This window comes from Zonotrichia albicollis, chromosome 1, assembly GCF_047830755.1.
Source record: "Zonotrichia albicollis isolate bZonAlb1 chromosome 1, bZonAlb1.hap1, whole genome shotgun sequence".
Classification (NCBI taxonomy): Eukaryota; Metazoa; Chordata; class Aves; order Passeriformes; family Passerellidae; genus Zonotrichia; species Zonotrichia albicollis.
The window spans coordinates 55,174,695-55,186,271 of NC_133819.1; the positions used below are offsets into that span (position 1 = coordinate 55,174,695).

The 11,577-nt window shown below is 36.3% G+C and overlaps 1 protein-coding gene across 3 annotated transcripts in view; it reads left to right on the forward strand.

Annotated features, from left to right (window-relative positions):
• GOLGA4 (golgin A4) overlaps window positions 1-5,615 on the forward strand; it is a 72,619-nt gene extending 67,004 nt beyond the window's left edge. For 2 of the 3 annotated variants that reach the window (XM_014267015.3, XM_014267013.3), the window contains 3 exons: window positions 216-302; window positions 2,791-2,854; window positions 4,872-5,615. In XM_014267015.3, coding sequence (XP_014122490.3) covers window positions 216-302; window positions 2,791-2,820 — 117 coding nt within the window. In that variant the 3' untranslated portion in view covers window positions 2,821-2,854; window positions 4,872-5,615. The remainder of the gene's footprint in view (window positions 1-215; window positions 303-2,790; window positions 2,855-4,871) is intronic. The other variant, XM_014267014.3, reaches the window with a different exon arrangement.
• The last annotated feature ends 5,962 nt before the right edge of the window (window positions 5,616-11,577 follow it).

Consider the following 11,577-nt stretch of genomic DNA (forward strand, 5'->3'; position numbering starts at 1 on the left):
CAGCTGAAGTTTGTGATAATGTGCAAAAATTGTTTTCATGTAATTCACATCATGCATATACAATGTGAAACAAATAGTTATATCTTACTGACTTCACTGTTTTCCATTGACATTAATAAAATAGTATCCAGTATTACTAAATTAAATTAATTTTAAAATATTACGGACATCTTTGTGGATGTGGAATTATGTATGGATAACCTATATCTCTTTAGACGATGGCCAAGGTTATAACAACAGTGCTGAAGTTCCCAGCAGATCAGACTCAGAAGATACTAGAACGAGAAGATGCTCGACCAGTGGTAAGTAAATCAATTTTATGCAAGAGGAGTAGGTTTCAAGAATAAGGAATTAGAAAATTTTTATGTCTTCTTTTCTTGTGTGTCCACATTCAAGTGGACTCCTTTTCTCCTTCCTTCACTTTTCTTCAGTGGAATATCAAATTCCAACTCTAGGTTTGAATTTATAGCAAGAGTGAGAAAAAAAGCAAGCATGTTTTCTTTACTAGTATTTTTTCTCAGTTAAGACATATTTCTGATAGCAATGGATACAATAGGACCAAAGCAAGTTCAAGCATCACTACTATTCTGTGGATGAATTTTCTAAATTAAAGAAGTAATCTGACATATCAAATATATATATGTCTGTATAAATATGTGTAATATATTAAAATTAATGCTTCCTAAATTGAGAAGTTTTTGTGGAGTCATACCAGTCTTTATGAAAAATATATCAAGAAACATTATCAGCCCTGAGATAAAATTTCTGGCAAAAATAACAGGCATTTTGCTTGTAGAATAGAAAGTTGATTATCTCAATCACCTGAGATATGTGTTTGGAGTACAATGTGTACAATTTTATCTTAAGTGGGTATCCTGACAAGCTTGGGGTTTTGATTAGGTTTTGAGGGTTTTTGTGTGATCCTGTTAAAATTTTTTGTATTGAAAAAGCACGAAAATATGTTAGTTTTCTCTGGGTTTTTTTGGTGTTGGGTTTTTTTCCCTTTTTTGGGTTTGGGTGTTGGGTTTTTTCCCTTTTTGGGTTTTTTCCCTTTTTGGGTTTTTTCCCTTTTTTGGGTTTGGTGTTGGGTTTTTTTCCCTTTTTTTTTGACATTTGCTTAGTATTTAGTAGTTGACCTATTTACTAGAAAGGTGAAATTTGCTTTGGGAAACAGATAAGGAGGTAAAATTATTTGAGCATAAGCATTTCTTTGATATTACTTTTACTGTTTTATGTATAGGAGCTACTTTTAATTAAAATAAAAACAGCAGTAATAGTCTCCTCTACATTGTATTTGGAATCAACACTGTGAACCCTCTCTTTGTGGGTTAGTGAAATATTTAGGAATTCAAGTGAGAGGAAGAATTGCATTCTGTTTCTCTCACTGACCTTGCATATATATTTATTTCATACTTGCAAATATAGAATAAAATAAAAATATTAATAATTTTATTTCACTTCTAGATACATTAAAGTCCTGTTGATTCACTAAAAATTTTTTAAAAGTCTGTACTTTCATCTTGAAATATCACATTTGAGGAAAATGTTAAATAATTTAACATTTTCCGGTACACTTAGTATGTTTGAGAGCCTTGCAATCTTAAATATTTTAAATACTTTTAGAAGATAAAAAATATTGATTATACTGCAGCTCCAGTAAGTATCATGTATTCAAAGCATTATTTTCTCTCTCTGACATTAAAATAGAAAGCTGAGAATGTTTTGTTTTGTTTTGTTGTGTTTTGTTTTTTCTTTTGTTTTGATAAGCCAGAGTAATATTTAGGAAAGATTTTGAGAAAAGAGAGATGGGCCTTGTTTTGCAGCCACTTCAGCTTTTTGATATTTAAACCTGTTCTTTCTACAACAGACATTTACAACTTCTGATACAAAATAAAAATTTAACTTGAATTCATCCAACAAATTTTCATCCTTGGTATTAAATTTTGTCTAAAACACACAGTGAGATTTTTTTGTACGCTACAAGTGCTTTGATTTGTTAATTATATTTTTGTTCAAAGAGCTCTTGGGTTTCACATAGCAGTCCCTTCTTGGCTCATATGTGGCCTATGAATTCTCTCCTTTCCAAATCCACAAAGAGACTGAGTTACACATCTAATGGAAACTCAAATATTAGGGCATATTATGAAGGAAGAAGTATTTTTTTCCTTTACTTTTAACATTATATGTTTGTTTGCTGAAGTACAAATTATTCTGGGGATGAGTCTTCCATAATTCTGTTTAGAACTAAAAAGTTAGAGATGTCTTTATAAATTACACTATCAAGAAATATGCTTGGTTTCTTTTAGTTTTTATTTATTGACTGACATGCCACTAGTGTTTCTCCATACTTAAGACTGGACTGATACCAGTGTATGAAAATATCCAGTGTTTAGCTCTCAGGAGCAATGAAGTTCTGAACTACAGCATAAACGTGCATTTTAACATAGAGCTTTTAGTTTATTGCTAAAGCATCTGTAAGTAATTTTGATGTGTAAATTATTAACTTACTGTGCTACTAGAGTAAGTGTCGTACTAAAGTATCTGTGAGTAATTTTATACCCTCTTAGTGAGCATATATTTAACAAGTTTCTGAAAACTTGTAGCAGTTCCTGGTTAATAAATATATGCTAGATCAATGTAATCTTCAGTAATCTGGTTTTTACTGTGTTGGTGTTGTGATCTAACTGCAGCAATCTCATCCATAGATGTCCACAGAGTTCTTATTTGTTAACACTACTTAACGCTATCAGTCAAATAGTCCAATAAGCTCTTTTCTTCCTGGCTTTGTAGTTTGCCTCACCTCGCAGTGGTATCTTTTGAATATGCCACCAGTCTGTGCTTAGCTAGCGTGTGGGTGAGTGAAGTATAATACATTCTTGTTTTATGTAAAATGAAATCTGTATTATGCAATTAAAGGTTCTTCTGCTTTTTTTTCTTGCCTGCTTTCCTTCATTAAAGAACAAATTTTGGTTGTATATGCGTATGATAATTTTTGTTTTCCTCCTAATCATGTCTTGTTTTACAAAGCTGAGTTTGAAAATGGTAAATACTGATTCAAAACCGATATTTTTGAGTGATCCTAATCATAAGTACAATTTCAAATGTTGATTGAGCCACAAAAATCTTAGTAGTAGAAATAAAATCAGATTTTAAATCAATTAATATGTAATATTGAATTTTATTGCACTTGGCTTTGTTTTGTGTTTATTCATTTTTTAAGTTCCTTTTTTGAATAAGCAAACAAATCAGATTTGTGGGAGACATACTGTACTGCTTGAAATGAATTATTACACCTTGTAAATATGAAAATGCATTATCTTTAAAAAGATGAATATTCTCTGCAGAGGGATTAGGATATAATTGGGTTTAAACATTAGTACCTTTCTGAATCACAGCTTTGGTTTGATAACAAGAGATGCTAAAGCAGAAAGATGGTGGAGAACAATTAGGGGAGCTTTATGCTCTTAGTTTGTGTCTTTCTTCAAGTTTTGTTATTCTACTTCAATTATGAATCTCCAATGCTAGTTGTAGCATTACAAGAATGGAAGAGCTGACGTAGGCCTGAAGATGCAAGTTGCATCAGACTAGCTAAACAAGTAACACACATGCATTAGCTGGTTGTGAGAGGACTGAGCTATGGAGCAACACAGGAAAAAACTTCCTGCAGTGGCTGATAAAGATTATGATTTGAATCCCTAGTGGTGTATGATACTTAATAAAATCTGCAGATGAATTCTATAGAATATGGTCAGTTCAACTTTTTTTCCCTCCTTTGCAACTGGAAAGCTTTGCACAGTTGCCAGGAGTTGATTCAGTGCAAGTGAAGCAGTTGCCATCTCTTGGATGAAATGCATTTGTTGGCTTCCATCACTGTCAGAGCAAAATTAATTAACTTAGGCTATTGCCATTGCCATTTACCATTTTCCACATTGCAGTTGGCAGGTTATCTTCCTCTCCTGCTGTCATGCGAACACAGCCTTCAACACAAAATAATACCTCTTTAAAAGGAAAAAAAATTGTTTCTCTAACAGTCATGTTTTCTGCTTTGTGTTTTTTCCATCTTTGAATAAAATAGTGAATGTACTTTATTGCCCCTAAAATGCAGTAGAGTTTGGACTGTTTGCCAACATCCTTCATCAGTTCTGACAAAATCAGTAACTGTTATCTCTATCCCTTTGTTGAAAAGAATTGAATTGTAGATACTGATGGAACAAAACTATTTGCAACACTATAGCAGAATAGGTTTCAGAAGATATGTTTGAAACTTATATTCTTGTCATGCTGTCAGTGTAAAAAAATGCAGGCATTCTGAGCTGCCTTTGAAACATTGTTGATACTGACCTTACTGTGAGAAATTATTGGTTGCACTTTCATAACGTCAGCTAATGTGTATGTAAACTGTTCATACTTCATTATTAGATTGTAGTTGCCAACTTAATCTCAAGTATTTTTGTCACATACTGTTGCATGTATATAACTTAGAAATTAAGGGGGATGCTGACTTCATTGTGAAGGCAGTTGTAGAGGAGGCTGTGTGCTGGATCCAAAATTCTGCATCATCATTTCAGTTTTGATGATAAGCCTTATGCAAGAGAGTCCAAATTTTTTTTGTTTGGATTAATATGCAGTGATGTGGTAGACTATTTCCAGTGAGACTGCTGACCATTTTGCTACACCTTGTTTTGTTTTCATCAGTTTCTCAACTGTTTTGCAGATATCGGAATGGAATTGCTTGCTCAAATAGTTTGGTAGTTGGCACTTATTGAAATTCTTCCATCTTCTGATTATATTAATAAACAATGCAATTATTTTAATATTTAGAGCTTCTAAGTTGTTCTCAATAATGTAACATTTGATTTCATTTCTTCTAGTTGTGGCTACGACCATCTTGAAGATTTTGTGATGGGAGTGTCTCATGACATTGCTGCTTAAAAATAAGTTTATATCTCTGCTGCCTCTTGAGAAGGGACAAGAAGAAAAGCTATTATTCAAGGTCACAAACAGAACAGCAAGAACCAAAACTCACCACCACCTTTGGACTGTGAATATAATCTACTGCCTTGGCAGAAATGCTAATCAGGGGTTATTTGGTTATTTCTCTTCTATTGAATACTGTCTTCTATTTTGTGTTAAAGGTTATTTTTTTAAAGGAGAGAAAAGACTTTATCATAGGAAAGAATTGCCTGCTACTGTATCTCTATACAGGTTTTAATGAGTGTTTTCTAAAGTTGAAATAAATGATTTGTTTCTTCTATTTATTTTTTTTATTTTTGATTGAATTGTGCAATACATTTTGGATGGATAGCAATTGAAGTGATTTTTCTGATGAACTAGACACTCTTGTTGACTATTTTCTCCTGATTTGATCTTGATTGTTTGCTAGAAGGTCACTTCTATATGCTTTTGCCTACAATAAATCCAAATTGCAGTACCTCGTTTGTTTACTCCTAGCTTTTGTACTTATATTTTCTAAAGAAAAGGTGTGTTCCTGTAAATTGTAAATAGTTACTACATAACTATAACTGTATCATATGCTGATTTGTGACTGTTGACAGCACGAATATGAATAGAGCTGAGATGAAATAAAGTTTATTTACTGTATAATTTTGGAACAACTTTGGTATGATTTTTCTTTTTTTGTTTGTTTATGAACCAGTTTTGTTTGTACTCCTGTTGGAGCCATTGTTAACTGAGATATTTCCAGGCTGAAATCACTCTCATAAGAACAACTATTCAATTACATTAAACTGTTAGTCAGTGGAGACATTGAAGTTTCCAAGGGGTCACAACCTGAAAAACAGATATATGGTGGGCTGAAAAGCTAGCATGAGAATGCAGCAAATAGAGAAGCTTGATTTGTAAAAGTTCTGAATGATCATAGAATCACAGTCTGGTTTGGGTTTGAAGGGACCTTAAAGATCATCTAGTTCCAACCCTCCTGCCATGGGCAGGGATACCTCTCACTGCACCAGGTTGCTCGGAGCCCTCTCCAGCCTGGTCTAGGAATGGAGCATTTACAACTTTTATGGGCAACCTGTTCCAGTGCCTCACCATGCCCACAATAAAGAGTTTCTTCCTAACAGCTAATATAAATTTCTCCTCTTTCAGTTTAGAACCAAATCCCCTTTGTCCTGTCACTATCTGCCTGTGTAAAACCTTGTTCTCAAAGGCTGCCATGAGGTCGTCTGGCAACCTTTATTTCTCCAGATGAACAACCCCAACTCTCTCAGCCTGCCTTCATAGCAGAGCTGCTCCAGCCCACTGAGCATCTTTGTGGCCTACTCTGGACCCACTCCAAGAGATTCATGTTTTTTCTTGTGCTGAGCACCCCAGACCTGGGCACAGCACTGCAGGTGGGGTCTCATGAGAGAGTAGAAGGGGACAATCACCTACCTTGACCTGTTGCAAATCCTCTTGTGCTACAGCCTAGGATACCATTGGCCTTCTGGGCTGTGAGTGCACATTGCCAGGTCATGACCAGCTTTTCGTTCACCAGCACTTCCAAGTTGTTCTCCAGAGGACTGTTCTCAATGATTTCTTCTCCCAGTGTTCTCCTGGACTCATTGAAGTTGCTCCTGACCAATGCTGTAGGACTTTGCACTTGGATTTGTTAAATCTCATGAGGTTTTTATGGGCCCACTTTTCAGGTTTGTCCAGGTGCCCCTGCATGGCATCCCTTCCTTGTGCCACCTGCACCACTCAGCTTTATCAGCTGTTGCACTGTGTCCATCCAGCCGTTCCCTTGTCCACTGAACAGTCCACCCGTTGAACCTGTGTCTTTCCAATCTGGAGATAAGGATGTCACGAGAGACCATGTCAAAGGCTTTACAGATGTCTAGATAGATGACATTGGTTGGTCTTTGCAGTCATTCCATCATAGAAGTCCACCATGATGGAAAATTATGTATTTTTGTTCTTTTAAATGATTCCTGTCTGATGTTTTTGGCATGTAAGTTGTGATCCTCTGAAGTGATACACAGGTATGCATAAATTTAACCTCTAGCTAATATGACACCATATCAATAACTAACATTTGTCATGCATGTTAGTTTGCCAGGATAGTTCAAGGTGATCAGTCCTCCATGAATATAATTTTTAACAAGTATTTGAGGGGCAGCAGTCTGAATGAAACATGGTCCCCAGTTGTGGTATAACCAGAAACATTTATTAAAAGTGTATATAGCTTTTATAATATTTTCACTATCAGGTTAAAATAGTGTGAGCCTGGATAGCCAATAGTGTTTCTGTTCATATGTCTGCTAACCAGTGGTAAACATGATCAAGTCCCTAACAGTAACATCAGCCTTTTTCCCCTAAAACAAGTACTTGTGTAACAATTTCTTCTGCCAACCCCTGTACTTCTGCTACTTACATTTTAGAAACTTTGTTACATCTCTCCTGCCTTGACTGAATTGCATTCTTTGTTCTCTTATTACAAGTTCTCTTTGTTTCATTATTCCACAGCAGTCTAAGTTCCTCACCTCTGAATATAAGGGGTAGGATTTTTATTTTTTTAGTTGTTATTTAAGGTTTAAAGGGACACAGGTTGATTTTATAGTTAAGTACCAAGAGTTGCATCTTTATTTCCCACTGCCTCATGTCTGACAAAACTTGAAGTTTTATGCTTACTTATCATTACTAGCTTCTGGGAGGTTTAGGGGAAAGGGGCTAAACTTCGTCCTTTTACCAAACATCAAATTTGTTTTAAAGATCAATATTCTTTGTAAGTGTTTCCAATGTAAGTCCTTCTCTCTCCTTCTGTTGTGTAGGAGAAAGGCATCCTTCAGGCTGTGAGAGCAGCAACCTCAACTGGACTTGACATGAGTATGTTTGGCTCTGAAAAAGCCTATTCCTCTCATAGTTGGCTGAGGATTTGTGGGATTTTGGAATTATTATCATTACAGCAGTGTAAAACATAGATTTGAGTTTCAATTTTCTGTGTAAGCTGTCTGTTGTCTTAGGCTTTGGGAACTTCACTGCAGTCATCTATTACTTTGACAGCAAGTATTACTGTGCTCTCCTACAGTTCTCTTGTCCTCACAGATAAGTTATTTTTCACATTTTTTCCATGAAAGAAACTAGTTATGAACTGTACTTCGTCAAGTGTGACCTAAGTGCAGTGGAACAAACTGACATAGCCATACAACATTGCATGGACTAAATAATATTTTTCCCTTAAGTAACCTTAATAAAGAATTCAAAGGGGATTATAGAGTCATTGTTTTTTTAAAAACTAAAATCAGGTAACCACTACCCAAATTCACATTTTGAAAAAGTTAAATGTTTGGGTTGTTTTTTCACACACACATATATATATATTTCTTTAGGCTGAAGTTTTAACTGCTTCTAGATTTTCTTAAATGGTAATATGTAAATAAGACATTGCTTTGGATAAAGTTAGGGTGAACGCATGAAAGCAGGTGCTTTGTTTTAAGTAATGTTTTTTTCTTCATGTTAGAGTGTCAAATGGTGCTAGTAGTGCCAATCAAAGATTGGGCTGCCTTTTTAGCAAAGGTTAGAGGATGTTAAACTCATTCAGACATGACTGTTAGAAGATGCATCTGCAAGAGAATGTGTTTGGATCATCTCATATTGAACCATGCCTTAGTCTTATGTGCAATATATATGATATTTGTAATTTTATGAACTTATATACATGTGCCAGAAGATGTATAGATCTGTTTATAGAGATAAGACTTTAAATGGTTATCAAGCATCCTCTAGTGTTCTAAGGATTAAACATTGTTAATTTAGATTAAAAATACCAGGGATTTTATTCATGTATTATTTCACTGCCTAGGCTGATATTTATTTGCAACATACTATTTCAAACTTTTTAAAAAACATTATCTATAAATCCATCCAACTTCTAGTTCTGCCATTTATAGTACCTCTTTCTGTGATCTGTACTAAAATTTATTTATTCTCCCTTGTGGTATATGGCTCTTTCCTCTAAAATGAGGATTTCAGACTGTAAACTGGAATGACTACTGAGAAGTTTGGTTTGATTTTTGTAATTGAAACTCTTGCATAAATCCTATTGTTCTTCTATGTGTGCTACGGAAGATACTTCTTTTTCCCTCTGTAGAGTTTGTTACATTAAGAAACTTATTTTTCATTTGCTGTTTCAAGAAAAAACAGCTCTTTTGTGAAATCATTACAGCTTTGTTATGGCCATCAATATGAGCAGAAGCCTAGCAGCCTCTCAGCTATGTGAGGAATATCCAGACCAAGCAATGGTGTAGCTGTTCGTAGATGCTGGTTCTCAACAGCACTACCAGTGTGGGATTTTCAAACTCTCTTTGGTTGTGTATATTCATTACATGAAAAATTAGAAATGATAGAACAGAAGTAAGCAGTAAGTCGCATGTTCTTCTACATTGTCTCTATCCATGCTCTAGCAGTTGCTACCTTTTATTTTCTTTCTCAGGCTTTCATTTACACTGATTCTTGTGTTCCTCTGTTAACACTGAGTTAGTTTCCTGTATGCACTAGAGTAATTTCAAAGGCACATTGATTGACTTAAAGGAAGTACATCCCTGGAGATTTCTTTTGTTGTAGAACAGTGGCAGCCATTATTTCCTCCAGTTGCCACATGACATATCCGAGAAGAAATATTTAAGCTTATGGTAATTACATGTTATTTTATGGCTGTGCTAGCACATCATGGAACAGGAATGGATGGTAATGGAGCTAAGTGTAGTGCAGGACTCTGCTGTGACACATGGCTTGCATCTCTTGGTTGCAACTTTCAGAGCAATCCAGGTTACCTGGTGGCCATTAGGCAAATATTAGCTGTTTTCTAATTAGTTGAAAGTCACTTTGATTTAGCAGGTGACTTTTCAAAATGGAGATGAAGGCCTGTGTGGCTGTGGGGGCTGACCATGTCCCCCACACCTGTGTGGAGAGCATCATGGGTGTTGCTGCCAAAGCAGGTCTGTGTGCCTGTGGCTGAGACACCTCTGCCTGATTGTGTCAGGACAGCTTGCATGTCCAGCATTTCTGTAAGGGTTTAACTTTGCTTAAAGGAAAAGGAATGAACAGAGTGTATTGTCAGTTACATGGCCCTTTCAGAGCAGTAGATAAATAAGAGGGCAAAGAAAAGAAAATGGAGAGAGGGTGAGGTGAAGAGTTAGGGTCTTCCTTTATGGTAAGGAAATTTGTAATTAGGCTGAGCTTCTACCTGCTACTTCCCTGAAATGTGTTTTCACATTAAAGGAAACTGTCCTGACCTTGAAGCCCTGCAGTGAGTGTTATCTGCATGTTATTTAAAGCACACCACACTTCAGCCCCTAGATTTCAGTGTTGTTACTTAATTAAATCTGATCCAACCAAATATTCAGTACAGGAAGTGTCTAGCTGCAGTGGGTCTAGTGCTAGCTAAGCGCCGGTGCATTTACTTTAGAATATTTACTTATTTTCTTGCTGTGAGATAAGCACTTGGAGAAGGAGGGCAAAACAGGCACAATCTTTAAGGAGTATAAGGAAAAACTTTATTAACAGAATTGAAAGAAAAAAATAAGAAAAATCAGAATAAAACCTTCAGAAAACTTTTCCTCTCCCCCCACCTTCTTTTCTTTCCCACTGAAAACGTAAGAAGACAAAAATCGGGACTTTCAGTCAGTTTGTCACTTCTGGAATAGTCTTTCTTCACTCTCCTTAGGGAGAAGAGTCTCTTTGTCATGCTATAAAGACTTTTCCACAAGAAACAGGTCTCTCGTGGCTTCCATGTCACAGCTAATCAGCCACCCAGGAAAGGAAAATCTGCTCATAGTGTGAAAAGTCCTCGCCATACCTTGCAGATATCTCACAGCTGTTTTCATGAGCCATGTCAGCTTACTAGGGTGCTCTTTTAAGGATGACCTGTTCTAGCATAAAGTAAAAGTTCTCTTCATCCGTCTCTGGGAACAGAAGGTTTTCTATTACTATCACTGGGGCAAGGTTTCTCATCTCTCTATGTTCAAATTTCTCATTGAATGAAAATCACTTCCACATCTGCTCACTTTAGCACTGGTGCCTCTGTTCTTGGCTGTGGTTAAAACACTACATCCCCTGAATGCATTTTCATAAGTTACAAGGAAACAAGAGTTTGATGTATCATACATAGTCCATCACCATGGCTTACAAGAGAATTTCAGCCCAAGACTGAGGCATCTCCTCAGTTCTGCCCCTCCCATCTAGAATCTGACTCTTTCTTTACTGACCTCAGGGTTCATGTTTTCTCTACATGTCTTCACCCTTTCCTTTTCCTGACTCAGGAGAAAGTTAGTGCTCGTGGGTTCATTTGTTCTCAAGCTTTATCAATTAAAACAGTATAGAGTTTTGAAAATGTTTAAAGGCTGATTTTGTCCAGGCTCCGCAATTGAGGAATCACGGTGTCTGTTGCTGCTGTTCATGTGGCTTCTGCTGGCACTGCACAGACCGCGCTGGCTGCCGGCACCACCCCTGTGCCTTTCCTTCATGCAAGGCGCCGGAAGAAAGGAAAAGAACCGCTGCCTGTCCTTTTGTCCTTCTGTCTGCAGCACAGCTGGCTGAAAGTGGCTAAGCAAACCAAGTCCATTGTGAGTCGTGCTGAGA